The sequence below is a fragment of the Cherax quadricarinatus genome, chromosome 30 (assembly GCF_038502225.1).
Source record: "Cherax quadricarinatus isolate ZL_2023a chromosome 30, ASM3850222v1, whole genome shotgun sequence".
Lineage (NCBI taxonomy): Eukaryota > Metazoa > Arthropoda > Malacostraca > Decapoda > Parastacidae > Cherax > Cherax quadricarinatus.
The window spans coordinates 33,817,515-33,835,982 of record NC_091321.1 but is presented as its reverse complement, the minus strand read 5'-3'; the positions used below and the strand labels follow the sequence as shown (position 1 = coordinate 33,835,982).

General features: G+C 42.7%; 1 protein-coding gene across 3 annotated transcripts in view; it reads left to right on the top strand.

Moving 5' to 3' along the window:
- Positions 1–9,155: 9,155 nt before the first annotated feature.
- LOC128692567 (tyrosine-protein kinase FRK) overlaps positions 9,156–18,468 on the top strand; it is a 55,467-nt gene continuing 46,154 nt past the window's right edge. The window contains exons 1-5 of one of the 3 annotated variants that reach the window (XM_070090081.1): positions 9,158–9,253; positions 9,524–9,809; positions 11,249–11,477; positions 14,638–14,657; positions 17,762–17,975. In XM_070090081.1, coding sequence (XP_069946182.1) covers positions 9,773–9,809; positions 11,249–11,477; positions 14,638–14,657; positions 17,762–17,975 — 500 coding nt within the window. In that variant the 5' untranslated portion in view covers positions 9,158–9,253; positions 9,524–9,772. Of the gene's footprint in view, positions 9,810–11,248; positions 11,478–14,637; positions 14,658–17,761; positions 17,976–18,468 lie in introns of all 3 variants that reach the window. The other 2 variants (XM_070090082.1, XM_070090080.1) reach the window with 2 other exon arrangements.

Below are 18,468 nucleotides of genomic sequence, written 5' to 3'. Positions count from 1 at the left end.
ATACTTCTTGATATAAAACCAATAATTATATTCGCTTTGCTGAGAACACTTACGTACTGTTGTTTTGGTTTTAGATTTCTGCTAAATCTTTTTAGTAATCAGTGATATTACGATTTACTTTATTTGGTTTATAAGTGTCATGGTTGTTTTCCTTTCCAATGCTTAGAACTTTGCATTTGTCTACATTAAACTGCATCTCCTGCTACTCCCATTACTGCATCAACATGTTGTACAGGAATGGTATACAATACCGACAAGATGAAATTGAGACACATGTGCAACATCTGGGTATCTTTATTGTAGACGTTTCGCCATCCAGTGGCTTTTTCAATACAAATTCCAGGACATAACTTGAAGACAGGAGAACTATGTACAGAAGATGATGTAATCAGTCCCTCAACCTAGCAGTAGGTGCGAAGAACACCATAGTCGTGGAGATTCTGAAGCAGAAGCAAGGCGCCTGACGCTTATATAGTAACGTCAGGTGGAAATGGGACGGGTAGCAGACGAGGGCATAGTCACTGGTAGGCGGGATTTCCCAGTGGAAGTAGGTCCTACCCAAAGAGATGGGTTAGTTGTAGTAGTAGTTGTCGTAGTCGTGAAGATTATGTGCATGTCCTCAGAATCAAGATTCCAAGATGTTGCAGTGTCTGACAGGTTGTACAAGAATGGTATACAATACTGACAAGATGAAATTGAGACACACGTGCAACATCTGGGTATCTTTATTGTAGACGTTTCGCCATCCAGTGGCTTTTTCAATACAAATTCCAGGACATAGCTCTCCTGTCTTCAAGTTATGTCCCGGAACGTGCGGCTAGCAGTAACAGCCTAACTGATCAAGCCCTGATCCACCGGGAGGCCTGGTCATGGACAGGGCTGCGGGGGCGTTGATCCCTGTGTTACGTCAGGGGCCATGTCTATAGGCCTGTTTTGGCCCTTTTCTGTAACAAGATGTCGAATCAAGTTCTGGTCTTGTCCTTGGACAGAGATGCCTATTTAATTTGGGAATTATAATTAGGAGACGGATCCGACTAAATAAAATTTATGATCTTTAATACAAAAGAATTCATATAAAAACTTACTGTATGATACAAAGTTCTCTCTTGCAGTGTAACACAAAGATACACTTTATACGGAAGACAGTCGACATACGACTTACTTTTAAATGTTTCTTTACAATGTTTATACTCAATGACACGAGTCTTATACAATAATATATTTACATGAAAGTTCCGAAATGTATCAAGTGAAACTATCGTCTCAAAAACAGATTCGTATTAGATACCAGTTGAGACTATATATAACTTAAAACACAATAATCCTTGAAGCCAGAATTCTATGTTAAAGTATAGACATACTGAAATCTCAGCTAATAACAAGCTATCACTGAGCCAGAGACTAGTAGACGACGTTGCCGACCATACCAGGGACCATTAACAGATCCTCTATATGGGTAGAAGAACTTCCCTAAAGCATAAACAGAGTCCAGCTTAATACGATTACTGATTACAGCGGTGTCTAGGTACTGCACCGCAATAGGATCCAAACTTTGTCTGAGACTTGGAGCTAACTAGTGTCAAAGACACGCAACCTCTTTCAAAAATCTCTAAGCATAAGAATAACCATTCTCAGCGGAAGTGCACCAACCAAACCAGTGTTAGATATGAACACAATATGAGAGAGGTATGTTCCCTTGGCTTTATCCAGGCCAAGACTGAGTTTGGATCCCATTGCGGTGTAGTACCTAGACACCTGCTGGACGTTTGTACCTTTAAAACCTTTATTCCAGGCGATGAAGGAAGTTCTAAGCGAGATACTCAGAAGAAAAGATACAGCAGCACTAGACATTGCGGCGAGAAAACCGTCGTGTTCAAGGCATGTCTTGAGGTTCAGACGAGCCACAACACAAGTTGCTGGAGCAACGACACAGTAACAGAGAGAGAGAGAGAGAGAGAGAGAGAGAGACAGAGAGAGAGAGAGAGAGAGAGAGAGAGAGAGAGAGAGAGAGAGAGAGAATTCCTGGCTCACACATGAGGAAAACAATACGAGAAATCACATGTTGCTTGCCATGAGTGCCACTGACAAGTCCGACTCAGACAGTGAATCCCCCGGTGTGACATCCTGTCAAGAGCACTGTTAATGTCTCTTGAAGTGACAGTAGTTTGACCACTCCTTTACTACTCCCTTTGGCAAATTCCTCTGAAGGATTCTCTGTGGTGTCACCCGTGACTGTAACGTCACCCGTGACTGTAACGTCACCCGTGACTGTAACGTCACCCGTGACTGTAACGTCACCCGTGACTGTAACGTCACCCGTGACTGTAACGTCACCCGTGACTGTAACGTCACCCGTGACTGTAGCGTCACCCGTGACTGTAGCGTCACCCGTGACTGTAGCGTCACCCGTGACTGTAGCGTCACCCGTGACCGTAGCGTCACCCGTGACCGTAGCGTCACCCGTGACTGTAGCGTCACCCGTGACTGTAGCGTCACCCGTGACTGTAGCGTCACCCGTGACTAGCGTCACCCGTGACTGTAGCGTCACCCATGACCGTAGCGTCACCCATGACCGTAGCGTCACCCGTGACTTCTCTCCAAGAGTAGCCCTTAGGATAAAATTAACATTTTTGCGGTAATATACGGCATCGACGTGATATGTGGTGGTTAAGGCTGGCCACGAGCTCAGTGAGATGGCCTTAGAGAGTTGAAATATTTCACTCTAGCCATAATGTTCCCAATTTTTGAACCAGTATCACATAGGCATGGGTAATGCCAGCTCTAACTTCACGTGACACCAATTGATCACTTCACCGGTTCCTTTCAGAAAAATGTTTCCCCTGTTTGGTGGTCTACGAGACTCATTTCTCCGCCCCACCAGCTGAGCTACCAACTATTCCTGACATCCTTTGACGTCAGACTTGTTTGCAGATTCAAGAACTTTGTCCAAGAACCAAAGCCAATCCAATATGAAAATTGACTTCTTTACAAGTGACATTTGGTGGAGAGCCTCCTCACTGAGGGTCAGGCTATGACTCAGCACCTTAATAGTAGTTCATCACTTTCTTGCAACATTAAATATTAGTATTATTATTATTATTATTATCAAAAAGAAGCGCTAAGCCACAAGGGCTATACAGTGCTGCAGGGTAGGGAAGGAAGCGAGGGTACTGGGCGGCAGAAGGGGGGAGGGATGATCAGTAGGTTACAGAAAACAGTGGGGCAGGGGATAGTGCGGGGGTAGAGGGTAGCAAGAGATTGAGGTAGATAGGGCTGAAGGTATCAGAGTTAGTGAAGTGAGTCAGTTGTTGTCAAAAAGTCAATGAGAGAGTCCGGATGAAAGGTGGGTCCATCAGCGAGAAGGGAAGGTAAAGAGAGAGCAGCGGAGCGAATACGACGACGGAGGTAAATTCTGCATGCTCGATGATAAAGTGGGCAGTCTGACTGATAATGGAACCTGGCAATTCTCACAGAGAGGAGCAGGGCGCCTCTCCATGAGATATCCATGAGTAAGACGAGTATGGCCAATGCGAAGACAGGAGAGAGTAGTCTCCCAACCTCGACACTGGTGACAAGAAGACGGCCAGTAACCTATACTCGGTTTAATAGATTGAAGTTTGTTACCGAGCATAGTAGACCAACGTTGTTGCCAACGGGTGTGAAGGTGGATAGCTATTGCAGCAAAATAGTCCATAAATGGAATACCTCTATATGAAACTGGTAGGTCATGTACTGCTGACCGCATAGCAGTGTCTGCCTGTTCATTGCCCTGTACGTCAACATGACCAGGGACCCAACAAAAAACAAGATCTTTATGCTTGGTAAAGATGCAGCGTAGCCAAAGTTGGATACGGAGGACTAAGGGGTGAGGTGTATCAAATTTCTGTATAGCCTGTAAAGCACTAAGGGAGTCTGAGACAACCACAAATGATGACACAGGCATAGATGGTAGAACGTCCCTTACGAAAGCCATATTGATGAGTGGAGAGACTGTTGTGTGTCTCTAAATACCACACTAAACGTCTATTTACCAGGCGTTCCATCACTTTGCAAACTGCACTAGTAAGAGCAATGGGACGATAGTGGGAGGCTTCATGTCCCATAGTACCCGGTTTGCGGAAAGGGAGAACAATGGCAGATTTCCACTGCTGTGGAAGAACTCCTTGTGACCAAATAAGATTGAAAAGGCGTAATAGGACTGTAAGGGCTGACTGATGTAAATGTTGTAGCATACGAATATGAATGTCGTCGGGCCCAGCTGCCGATGATCGGCAAGCTGAGAGTGTTGCCTCCAGTTCTTGAAGTGTAAAAGGCACATTATACTGTTCTTCTCTGAGAGAAGAAAAGTCCAAGGGTGCTAACTCTCTGGCAGACTTTGAGGAAAGAAACGAGGGGCATAGATGGAGCCCCTGAGAAATACAGACCAGATGATTGCCAATTTCATTGGCAACATCTAGTGGGTTTGCTATATCAACACTCGCAACCCGCAGAAAAGGAGCCAGGTCAGGGGAATATTTACCACTCAGTTTTCGTACTTTTTTCCAGACTGCACTCATAGAGGAAGCAGAGGTGATGGTGGAGACATAATCTCGCCAGCAATTGCGTTTAGCGTTACGGATGACACGGCGAGCGATCGCACGCTTCTGCTTAAAATCAAGAAGTCTTTCCATGGTTCTATTGTACCGGTACCTGCCCCACGCAGCGTGTTTCAAACGTACTGCACGAGCACAAGCATGAGACCACCAAGGCACGCATTTCTGAGAATGCCTGCCCGAAGTTTGGGGTATAGAATGAGAAGCTGCGGTTAAAACGGAGGATGAGAAGAGGTGTAAAAGCTCATCAATGGAGGACGAAGAAGAAACCTCACTAAAAACAGTTAGTTGTGAGTAAAGGTTCCAATTTGCCTGATCAAATTGCCAGCATGGGATAAGAAGAGGTGGTGAATATGAAGGGGAAGTAAGAATGATTGGGAAATGATCGCTGTCATGTAAATCCAGGAGAACAGACCAGGTGAAGTCTAATGCGGCAGAGGAAGAGCAGACTGAGAGATCTATGCAAGAGAGAGTGTGAGTCCGAGGATCAAAATGGGTGCGAGTACCTGTATTTAAAACATGGAGGGGGTGGGTAGCAAGAAAAGCTTCTAACTGAATGCCACGGGAATCACAGTGAGACCCCCCAGAGGAAATGATGGGCATTAAAATCGCCAAGTAACAGAAGCAGTGGTGGTAATGACGAAACAAGAAAGGCAATATCCGGGATAGATAATGCCCGAGAAGGAGAGAAATATAAAGAACAGAGCGTATACCACCTATGCGAGTGGATACGGGCTGCTGTGTAATGCAGCAAAGTATGAACAAATACTGATGGTACGGAATATCAGTGCATAGAAGAAGGGCACTTTCATTAAAGGTCCCATCAGGAAAAGGATCTGAAGAATACAATAAATTATAGCCTGAGATGGGATAGATAACAGCATAGTGTAATTTTGGTTCCTGTAAGCAAACACCAACAGGAGAAAACTGGGAGAGTAACATATGAAGCTCACCCAGATTACCCCTGAGGCCGCGTATATTCCACTGTAAATAGGCCATGATTGGCAACAATAAAGATACCTGAAATCCGCAGGTAAGGGTTCCTATGGACTAGAGGGGTTTAGAAAAGTCCACATGCGGTGACATTGGAAAACGTTCAAGCAGCGAAGGAACGGTGCACTGCGAAGAAAGGAGTTGCGCAGATGGAGGAGAGGAGAGAGAAGGAACAGAGGGTGGATCAGTGTCCATTGATGGTTTTGTCTCTGCAATATATTCAGAGATTGCTTCAAGTGTTTTGGAATTCAGAGACGTCATATGGGAGACAATGTTGGAGATGGTAGGGAGAGGATGAGTAAAGATTGGAACTGTAATGGACTGTACCAAGGTAGGGTAAGGCGAAAGGGTGGAGGGAACTGGAGAAGAAGCATGGAAGGGGACAGAAGAGGCAGAAACCTGGGAGGTGGCAGAAGAGGAAGAAACTTAGGAGGGAACAGGGGAGGAAGGTACAGTACGAGGAGGAGGGTGAACCTCTACACTTGTAACAGAGCTAGTGAGAGGAGAAGAACCAGGTACAGAGACAGGGAAGGTAAAATGAGGAAGTGGAAGAAGGGAAGGAGGGGTTAGAGGACCTTTTTTTGACTTCTGAGAAGTAGAGGGACGATTGGGAGGTGTCGTACGAGATCTCGTCGATACCGAGGCTTGTGAGGGAGAACACAAAGAAGCGAGAACAGACTGAGGCATTGAAGTAGGGACGTCTGAGCCCAGGACAGCAAAAGAATTAGATACAGGAGTGACTATGGGAGAGGTAACCACAGAGGAGGCTGCAGAAGATGGGATCCCAGAAGTGGGGGGACATTTTGAAACACGGGAATAAGAAACACGAGGTAGTTTCCCTTGGAGGCGGAGATGAGAAATGGTCATGGCATAAGGGAGACCTTCTGCCTCTTTGAGGTAACGGATTTCCCGCTCATTTAAGTAGACTTGGCAACGGCGAGAGTACGAAGGGTGAGCCTCATGACAATTAAGGCAAGAGGGAGGTCAATTGCAAGACGTATGAGAATGGTTATCGGCACCACAGACTGGGCATTCGGCTACAGATCTGCAATATTTCACTGGATGGCCAAATCGCCAGCAATTTCTACACTGTTGCGGTGTAGGGATCACCTTTCGAACTTGTAACCAATGTCCTGCTACATAAACTGAGGATGGGAGTTCATGGCTGTCAAAAATTAAACGAGCCACATTGCTAGGGTATTGTCTCCACCCATGGGCAGGAAGCTCATAAGTGTCTACCTTGAGGATTGGGAGATCTTGGAGTTCCAGCTGTTCAAGAATGTCATTGCCACATGTCTCGAAATTTTGTTGAACTATGGTATGGGGCAGAATGACTGTACCACTACAAGAATTGAGGGAATGATGTTTTTCAATAGTGACAGGAACAGTATCGATATGGGAAAGAAGAGAAAGATCATGAGCTTGGGTGGCATTCTGTACAGTGATGATGCATGTACCACTCTTAAGAGCATGAAAAGAAATATCTTTACCAACATGGCGTAGGAGTGTCTTGCCAATACTATGGTCAGAAAGATAGGCAATAGAGGAAGTCGGTCGTAAAGTGAAGAATTTAGTCCATTGTGCATTCTGAAACTGAGCGTGGAAAGGGAGTGCAGGACGTGTCGATCTTTTCTGAGAAGAACGAGAAGGTGGAGAAGTATCATCAGCAGGTAATTGTCATTGGTGCTTAGGAGTGGGACCAGAGTTGGTCCGACATGGAACGGGCCGGCGATTCGAAAATTGCCGCACCATGGAGGGAGAGGCCGGAAGCATAGTCAAAGGAGAGCGGAGGTCAGATAAATCGAAGGAGTCAGTCGAGACCTCAGTACCTGAAGCGGGTGAGGAAACAGCACCGGCAAGAGGTACAGAAGCATTAGGAGTGTCTGAAGAGTGGTCCAGAGATGAGGCGGGGTCAGAACGGGGTGCGGTATCAAGAAGGGGCCCGGGGGTAGCAGGTTCATGGACTAGGGCTTCCATGGTTAGGTTACTTCTTTTCGTTTTTAAGAAAAAAAAGAGAGAAGAAAAGAAAATAAAAATAAAAAAAAGAATAAAAAAGGGGGAACTGGGGAGGGATAGTTCCTAGGAGGAATGAGAGGGCCAGAAATCTCCCTCCATGCCCAAGAGGACCTCAGCACCGCAAGTAGCGTAGATGCAGCATGGAACCTGTGCCATACCCTACCCATCATGCCAGTAAACCAGCAATCCAGGATAGCAACCTCACATCTGCCGAGCTACCTCGGTGGACAAAAGAGAGGGTGGCCGGATATCCACCACAAAGCATACCTCCTTTGGTCACCACCCCCGGAATCCGAAAGGCAGCCTCCAGAGATACACCCGTAGCCCGAAAGATACCCAAAGTCACTCCCCGGGAAACCGGAGAGGGATTGGGACATCCCCTGGCGATCCAGATTCCACGGCAAACTACACCACCGCCTGTGGGGAAAAAAAAAAACACCCAAAGGCCAAAAAGAGGAAGGGTAATAGGGAGGGGGGGGGAGGAGGAGGAGGAAAAGAAAAAGGGAGGATGGGAGGATGGGATTAGGGAGGGGGGATTGGGGGGTAATTAGGTTCGGTCTGAGGAAGGAGACCAACAGGTCTAATTCCTCAGACCAAGAGCCTCTTCACCACGCCAAGGAGCCCCCCTTGAAGTGGCAACATTAAAGAGACAATTATTTTTATCCAGACAACCAGATTATTCTGCCACTATCTGATGTGTTAAAACTTCCGCAGAAAAATGTACTTGTGCCTCAGAAGGTCCTGATATTATGAAAATATATTTTTACTCTACAATAGAGAGGAAACTACTCAGGGTGTTCGACTATATAGTAGTCAGTCGAAATAGCCGTTATCTCCAACACCCAGGAATACCCTCCAGGTAGATTATTACTGAGTGAGGCACCAAACCTGTATGGCTCATTCAGTGCAAGGAGTAACGGAGGCTCGAACCTCTGTCTATTAAGTGCGAGGCGGTGCCTAAATGTATTCACCTAGCTGTCCTCGCTCTGAGGTTCGCCTCCAAGTGCCAGAAATATAGAACCTGAGCTGTCAAGATATGCTCAGAGAGCTTAATCACAGTGTTAGAGGAAAGGAAGACTCAGATAAAAGACTGCTCAGAAGATCAATGATATTCAGGGATATAACCTAGACAAGACCACCACAAGGTGTTCTCAAGGTCTGGAACCAGCCTCTGGTGCCACAAATGAAAACTGAACACCCTTATGTGTCAAAATTCATGGAGTGTAGCCCAGGAAATGTAGCTAATTCTCTCAAATATTTTCTAGGTGAATCATAACATAATATCCATAAACAGTCGTTCATTACAACTTACACTGAGTTCATAACACAATAAATTTACAAGTAAATAGAATTATTGATTGTTAAGTTACGATACCACTAAACGTATCTCTGTTTTTGATATATTGCTTTTGTTTGCTCCTTTATATTTATAAATTCATGGCTAAGGAGCAATTTAATTGTGACGAATGTGCTTTGTTGCTGTTGAAGATTTTTATCAGTCCTCGTTGTCTTTTTTTTTCCACTGTAGATAACCTATCACCAATGAGAGATATCGTCTCCATGTCAGACATACTTTAAAAGCCAGCACTGACGTACATGTTGTCAGCTACCCAGAAGACCTACATCGTGCATAACTGGTGCAAACAATATCTGTGAGACTTACAGGAAAACTGTACATGATGATGATGGCTATGGAAAAAGAAGTTAATTGTTAAGTGGTGATCGAAGTCTTGAAAAAAGAGACATGTGTGAATAGGGGATAACGGGAAGAAGGGAATGTTTGTATAGAACTGATCACATGACAGAAAAATGAACTACGTATTAAAGGTGATGAAAAGAGGGTACGGAAATAATTTTCTTCAATATCAGTGAAGCTATATTTAATTACAAGTGTATGAGAGTAATTCGATTTTTTTTATTAGCAGCGAGGTGTTAGCGTGATCAATTTATTTGTGCAGCTGAGAAGGGATCCAGAATCAAGAACTCTGGGACGATGTGTCACACTGTACGAGGACACAGATACCTGTGAATCAATGGCAGAGTGTCGAAATTTAGAAGAGATCATATTATTGGTGGATTGATACAGTGTGCACAGTGAAAAGTCTGTCCTGTGAGTGGGAACAAAAACCACTGAAGAATCTTAAGAGAAACACTGTGTTCGCTCGTTCATTATGTCTCTCAACTACACACAACATGAGCACCGCGCAGGTAATATATTATTTAAGAAAGTATTTAGCTTTACCTTATTCTTACTCCTTCACTTTTTTGTAAAATACTAATGTTTCTTTATCGAGGCTGAAATAAAACTGTCACATTAGAGGGCTAGAGAAGCGAAATGTCACATTTCTTGTAAGATTTTCTTGACACTATTGACACGAAACAGGTGGAGTCAGCATCCCACAGACTCCTTTTATAATTTTCATCTCTTATCGCTCTTCTTAGAATTCATAATATTTTCGCAATTTCTTAATATTTCATTCTTCCCCTCCTGATCTACAATATTTTTTTCTATCGAAATTTAAGCTTTACTGCTACTCTAAGGCTAAAAAAGTGTTTCCTAACATCCCTGTGACTCGGGCAAACATATCTCTATTTTTCGGACTGAACCAGGTTTCGGTTCATCTATTTTATTTCTTGCACTCCGGCTATGTATGTTAAGGAAGTTTTTGCTTAAACATTGTCAACAACTCTCATCCTAAATGCTTGATTTTCAATTAATTCTTTGTTTTCTTACTGCAGTTGGACTTACTATTCTAGTCGACTTTTGACAAATGTCCTCACCTACTAGACCCCTCTTCCAGAACCTCTGTCAGACTCTTCAGGAACTTCTGTCATAGTCTTCACGAACCTCTGTCACAGACTTCCAGAACCTCTGTCAGTCTCTCTTTCAAAGTCTCCTCCAGAGGCTATTCCAGAGTCTTTTCTGATCTTCGAAAGCTTCTTCCAGAGCCTCATCTAGACCCTCTTCCAGAGCTTCTTCTCGAATTACTTTCAGAGTCTTTCAAAACCACTTTCAAACTGTTTCAAAGCCTCTTCCGGAGTCTGCCAGTCTCTTCAGGAGCCTCTTACGAAGATTGTGAAGTCTCAGAGCCTGTTTCCGAGTCTTTCCTAGATTCCCTTTCAGATTATGTTTTGAGAACTTTTTCCGAAACCTCTTCCAGCACCTCTGCAATGGGCTCTTGCAGGCTCTCTTTCAGACCCAGTTCTAGACGTTATCCAGAGCCTTGTACAGTCTTTCTTCCAATATTTTTCCAAAACCCTTTTCGAAGCTTCTGCCGGAGCTTTCTTCAAAGCTTCTGTTAGAGTTTTTCCAGAATCTATTAAAGAGTTTTTTCAAATCTCTTCCAGAGGCTCTTCTGGAACATTTTCCAGATCCCCTTCCAGAACTTCATTCGAAGCTTCTAATAATGGCGTCATGAGAAAATCAATTCTTATTATTCTTTTCTGTTATTCTTTCGTTCTACTGATTTTCATATTTTCTTCTTCCTGATTATCCTCCTCTTCTCTCTATCGGTAATGCGCCTGAGAGGGTTGCCAATGGCTGAACTGACGGAAGATCAGTGTGCCATATTAATTTTTGCCATCATTATTCCTTTATTTTCTCTTCATTGTGCAATTCTTTGTTCAAACTCTTTGCTCATCTGCAGGACCCCTGCCGAAGCCTTCACGACCAGTGTCTTCGAGGAGGCAGAGTGAGTCTGAGGAGCACATGTATAAGGCCCGCTACGACTACGAGGCGGCCAGGGAAGGTGACCTCAGTTTCACGGAAGGGGACATACTCGAGATCATCGGTCCTCTAGTGGGAACCTGGTGGCTGGCGCGCAACACCCGCACCGGCCAGGAAGGCTATATACCTTATAACTTCATCAAAAAGATGTAAGCGATCACTAAAGCTGCATGCAACTCATTTCATTACTACATTGACTGTATTCCTGATCACCTTTTCCTTGGGTCAAACTTCACAGTATTACCTAACATTCCACAAGAAGGAAGAGGAGGCAATAGAGTAAAAGGGAGGACAGGTCCACTGTACCTATGTGGGTAATAGCACCATTTAGTGTTTATGAAATTAAAACACTATGTGTGTGTGTGTGTGTGTGTGTGTGTACTTACCTATGTACTCACCTAGTTGTGGTTGCAGGGGTCGATTCACAGCTCCTTCTCCCCCCCCCTGTTCACTGGCTGCTACTAGGTCACTTTTCTTGCTACATGAGCTTTATCATACCTCTTCTTAAAGCTATGTATGGATCTTACCTCCACTACATCACTTCCCAGACTATTCCACTTCCTGACAACTCTGACTAAAGAAATACTTCCTAACATCCCTGTGATTCATCTGAGTCTTCAACTTCCAACTGTGACACCTTGTTGCTGTGTCCCATCTCTGGATCATCCTGTCTCTGTCCACCTTGTCGATTCCTCTCAGTATTTTGTATGTCGTTATCATATTCTCCCTATCTCTCCTGTCCTCAAGTGTCGTTAGCTCGATTTCCCTTAACTTCTCCTCATAAGACATGCTCCTAAGCTCCGGGACTAGCTTTGTTGCAAACCTTAGCACTTTCTCTAGTTTCCTTTCGAGCTTGGCTAGATGTGGATTCCAAACTGGCCTACCGTACACGTCGATTCCTTATTAAGATGTCAGAATGCTGTTCATAGGTTTACTAGGCGCCCGCATGCTGCAGCAGTTATTTGGTTGATGTGCTCCTCAGGAGATGTGCCCGGTGTTATACTCACCCCAAGATCCTTTTCCTTGAGTGAGGTTTGTAGTCTCTGGCCCCCTAGACTGTTCTCCGTCTGTGGTTTTCTTTGGCCTTCCCCAATCTTCATGACTTTGCACTTGGTGGGGTTGAACTCCAGGAGCGAGTTGCTAGACCAGGCCAGATCCCTTTGTAGTTCTGCCTGGTCCTCGTCCGATTGAATTCTTCTCATCAACTTCACAAGCTTCGTGTCTGTCTTTTTAAAAAAATGGGACTACATTTGCCATTTTCCATACCTCAGGTAGCCGCCCTGTTTCGATAGATGTGGTGAAGATTGTTGTTAGGGGTACACAGAGCGCCTCTGCTTCCTCTCTCAGGACCCATGGAGAGATGTTATCCGGCTTCATCGCCTTTGAGGTATCTAGCTCACTTAGCAGCCTCTTCACTTCTTCCTCGGTCGTATGTATTGTGTCCAGCACTTGATGGTGTACCCCACCTCTCCGTTCTTGTGATCTTCCCTCCTTCCGTAGCCTGATTACCTGGTCCTTCACTCTCGTTTTTCTTCTGATGAGGCTGTGCAACAGCTTCGGGTCAGATTTGGTTTTCGCTGCTATGTCATTTTCGTATTGTCGTTGGATCTCCTTCCTTACCTGTGCATATTCATTTCTGGCTCTATGCCAGCTCTCCTTATTCTCCTGGGTCATTTGCCTTCTATACTTCTTCCATTCTCTAGCACACTTGGTTTTTGCCTCTGTACATCTTTGAGTGAACCAAGGGCTCATCTTGGCTTTCTCGTTACTTCTGTTACCCTTGGGTACAAACCTCTCCTCAGGTTCCTTGCATATTGTTGTCACACATTGCATCATCTCGTGTACTGACTTCCGTGCCAGTTCTCTGTCCCAATGAACCTCATGCAGGAAATTCTTCATGTCTGTGTTGTCCCCTCTCTTGTAGTTTGGCTTCATTCGTCCTGCCCGTTCTACTTCCCTCTCCACTCGTGTCACTCCTCCCAATTATTCGTTATTCCATCAGCGTTGGTGTACCATACCTTCAGTCTCCTCTTTAACACTGTGTTCTGGGGGTCTGTGGGGGTGTTAGACCTGGCAGTGTGCTGTGAGGTTCTACAGCATAGTGTGTGGTGGGGGCTGTATGAATTGTGGGTTGTGTTGGGATAGCGTGTTTGGTGGTGGGGTTCTGAGGGTGGTTCTGTGTGTGCTTCTTCTTGTTACTCTGCCCGGCTCTGGTTGTCCTCCGCTGACTCTGTCCTTGTCTCTCTTCCGAGCCCCCTCTGTTTGTGTGTGCGTGCGCGCGCATGAGGCTCATAGCGTCACTGCGCAGTGGCTGAAACATCATGACACAATGTAAGCACATATGCCCCACTCCCCCTTTTTTTCTGCAAAGCAACATTTTCTTTTTCGCCAACATTTTGCACTTGTCCTCCGCTCACCTTTATCCCTGAAATCTTCTCGCCCCTGGATTAAGAACCACCGCCCCAGTGAGACGCGAAACACTAAGAAAGTGCCAGTGTTGTGAGTGAAGATACTCAGTGTATGTTTCCAGACACTTCTGGATGGTAAGAAATTTGATGGTCCTGGATTTAAAAAAAAAAAATAATTCGGTCACATTCATATAAAATTAAAAATAATGTGAGAACACTACATTATCTGCCACTTTCGTAATACGTCTCTCAAACACTATAACGACTCATTCTGGTTCTCTACTGAAAGTATTTATATCAGTGAACTAAATCACTAAATATGACAGTTTATTTCCCACACTGCGACTTTCTTCAAGTGTGTCACTAATATTGCCAGCGTTTTTATTTATTTATTTATAGCAAGTTCATACACAGGTGAGGAAGCAGGTGAGTGTATAGCGTTTTTTTTGTTTTCGAGAGTTTAGTAATAAACGTCTCTACTGACAACAGTTACTTCAATATATTTTTAGAGCTATTGTAAGTTATCGAAGTAATAATATAAGAGATAACACCAAAAACAACAATAGAAACAATAAAAATAGCAACAATAACAATAGCTGTAACAATACACAAATAGGAGAGGAGAGCTTATGACGAGGTTCCGGTCCGACTTGGACCGGGTTGTGTATTGTTCCAGCCATGGTAGTATGTCCTTGTTATTTAGCTGTAGCAACGGTAACAACAACAACAACAGCAATATCACTACAAACAATAACAAAAACAACAACTATAACAACAGCAACATAATCAATAAGAATAATTACGACATCATCGGCTACAACAGTCAATAATTAAATTTCAGTAATAATACTAATAATAATAGTAATAATAATAATAATTTATTCATTTTATTTCGTTTCAGAGCTGGCATAAGCAATTCAGGTAAGCAATAAAGCAACTGATCTGGCATTAATTCTTCATTATTTCCACTTTAGCTAAGGTTTAGTACGGGTGTAAGACAGGTTTAGTACGGGTGTAAGACAGGTTTAGTACGGGTGTAAGACAGGTTTAGTACGGGTGTAAGACAGGTTTAGTACGGGTGTAAGACAGGTTTAGTACGGGTGTAAGACAGGACGAAAATATCGTGTCTGCGATCAATGTGTCGGTGTAAGTAATTTTGAGAGAGTAAACCTGCCATATAACGGACTAACGAGGCTAATAGCACTACTCTACTGTACACCTAATTACTGAATACACAGTTTGCTGCTTTGCTGCAATAAACATTGACAATAAACAAGTTACCCAACAGTACGTTATACCAAGTAGGTTCTGACCATAATTGTGAAAGTCCCTTATATTGGGGTCCGTTAAAGATGTACCTCAGTCACCGCAAGATTTGATTAAGATATCTCTGTATTCTATAATCCCAGTCCCCTGTGCCTCAGTGAATGCGATTGGAATAGTGTAGAGTGCGGCGTAAGTTGATAATTCAGTTAAGTATTAGTGCTGAAGATTTGGAGGTAATCAGAAGTAATATTTATTAGTCATCGTATGAATGCTTAGAAGTTATATTATCAAGCTGTGAGCATGGAAAGCTTGAAGGTAATCACATACGGCACTCAGAAATTATCACATGAAAAGCAGTTCCATTTTTACCAATTTCTTCCCAAAAAAGAGAACTGGGACCCACGCAGGATAAAATTAATCTAAACTCTTGTTTTAAGAAATAAAGTATATATGTCATATGTAAACCAGACGTAAACAACACAAATGTTTAAGAATGTTCTTGAGGTTACACAGATGTTAGGCACAACAGAACAATAAGTTGATTTAACTTTGGATAGCCAAATAAAGGTCAAAACTGTGACTTATTTCTGATCATAAGAGACACTCTCAAATTATTTCACAGAAACCAACTTGATTAATAGCACATGAATGGTATAGAATACCGACTAGATGAAAATTAGACACAAATGCAACATCTTGGTATCTTTAATGTAGACGTTTCGCCCTCCAATGACTTTAAAGCCACTGGATGGCGAAACGTCTACATTAAAAATACCCAAATGTTACATATGTGTCTAATGTCATCTTGATTAATAAAACTGACACATGATAACTTACACAACATCAAGAGTTTCCACTGAGGAAAACATCAGCACTAAAAATAAATAAAATAAATAAAAGCTGACCAGATGATGCATTTCAAAGTTACTGCCTAAAATCCAATAAAATTTGTGCCTACACAGCCTACACCCATGAAACATTCCATCCATTTCATACGATGCATCAACCATTGAAGATTGATGTTCGGAATTGTTATATTTTTATTAAAAAAAAAGGAGCTAAACCCTGGTTTAAATAGTGCATATGGAATGAAAGGCATTCTAATTCGATTCAAGCAAGGGAAAGATAACTCTGGTTCCTTGGAACAAGAGCCTCTTACCAGAATCCAAGGGAATGTAATGCATTAAGGTAAAATAATGCTATATTCTTTCGCATTCCATTGGTTCGATCCCCACCCGTTCTGTGATCTGTTTGCAATCTTTACGTCCACAGCAGGACTCGAACCTGCAAAATCTGCAACAGAATACACGGTACTTTACCACCAAGCCAGACCCTGATGAAGAGTTTTCAGGTTGCGAGTCCTGCTGTGGACGTAGAGATAATATTTGTAAATAACTTTGCCTGTTTGCGAATTCTATATATATATATATATATATATATATATATATATATATATATATATATATATATATATATATATATATATGTCGTGCCGAATAGGCAGAACTTGCGATCTTGGCTTAAATAGCAACGCTCATCTTGCCATATAGGACAATCGATAATTTGTGTATGCAATAATTTCGCCAAAATCATTCTGAACCTAACGAAAGAAATATATTTGACTGTGTTTGTTTAGTATTAAATTATTGTAACTTCAGTAACTTACATTATTTTAGATTTTCAAGTTAATAATAACATTACATTATTATGGAGATATAAACATAGATTATATACACAAGAGCTGCACAGTACCATCACGATGGACAAAGTCCAAAAACAGTACAGAACACTTTATATAACAACATTTCGCTCACTCAGGAATATTATATATGAGAAGTTGGGCAATGATGTCACGTCCTTGTCGTTCTCGTATATGTTCCTGTATGTTTTATATTATTATTATTATTATTATTATTATTATTATCAAAAAGAAGCGCTAAGCCACAAGGGCTATACAGCGCTGTGTATGTTTTATAACCAGTTTAATCTCAAATCAGTTGATAAGAAGATGAGTGTCACAGTAGATGACGCAAACATCATTAACGTTGATTATTCTACATAAATACTGGTGCTTCTTTAAGTGTCATTGTCCTTAAATATTTTCTCAAAGGTTATCATATAACTTTCATTCAAGGGAACGAATAAAACTGGCGTCTGCTTTCTTTCCTATGAAGCTGATACAGTTTTTGCATGGGCAAAACGTCGTTATTGTAAAGTGTTTCATGCTATTTCTGTGTCTTATTGTCCATGATCGTTTTGTAGACAAAACGTTTAATAACATGAAGTAAACGTATTCAGAATTTTCAGTGTTTATTTCTTGCGATAACGAAAGTTTCTGGATTCATTACATCGAAGTACTTTACACACACACAAAAAAAAAAAAATCGCGCAAGTGTGACTCAGGGTGAATGCAAGTGAATATTATGGACACTGGACCTGAGAGTAAGCTATTCTCAGTAATAAGATAATTACACTTCCTAGGCGTAGATTATTTTGTCTTGCTCATGTTAGTCAAAAAACAATCTAGCATGGTAATTTATTGTCACTCTTGGGATTCCTCGCATATGTATGAAGATTCGCCTCAAAAAAGTAATGTGTAAATACTACTCCAGACTTACAATCGTGATTATCACCCCATTAACAGTCAACCTTGTACGTTAGAGTAGTACTGAGGCTATATCTGCCACTTGAGTGAGGCCGACTGTAAACTGAGTATGACATTAAACATTATTTCTTTGTCGTTTCTTCGCTACAAAAAGAATCTTCAGTGTCTGAGCAGGGAAGGGTGTTCACAGCCCAGCGCGACTACACGTCTACCTTCCAGGGTGCTCTCGCCTTCAGCAGGAACGACAAGATCGAAGTGTTGAAGGAAAAGGATGACAATTGGGTGTTTGGTCGTTTGGTGGACAATGGGCTGGAGGGACTAGTTCCTCGTTCCTTCTTAACCCAAGATGACGCCTTGGCCGATGCTCCGTGAGTTGTTGTTGTTATTGTTAATATATTTATCATGGAATAAAAACATGGCACAAGTCTGTTTTAATAAGACTCGTTCAGTGATATTGGTCCTGTTGAGGGGAAGCATCAAGATTGTGTAAAGTGCAGGTGGGGAAGTCAATTGCCCGATGGTGGGCCATGAAATCACTATAGCTGGCTTACCACAGCTGGTCTCAGTGGTCGAGTGTTTCTGTTCATTCGTCTGACTACTTTCTATCTGTAAAGATTTACCCACAATATCAAAGAAAATTTTAAAGAGTGGTTGCAATATGTCTTCAAATACACAGTGGTGATGTAATGCCGAGTAGCAGTAAAGACATAACCATTGCTCTCAGTGCCGTTTATAGCTCTATCTCCACATCCGAACACCAAACCAATAGACCCAGCGCTCGAAGCTGGGCTCTACATTGTAATGCAGTAGCTTAAAGAGACATATATATTTGGTAATTTTAGGTGAGGCCATAGTTGGCGA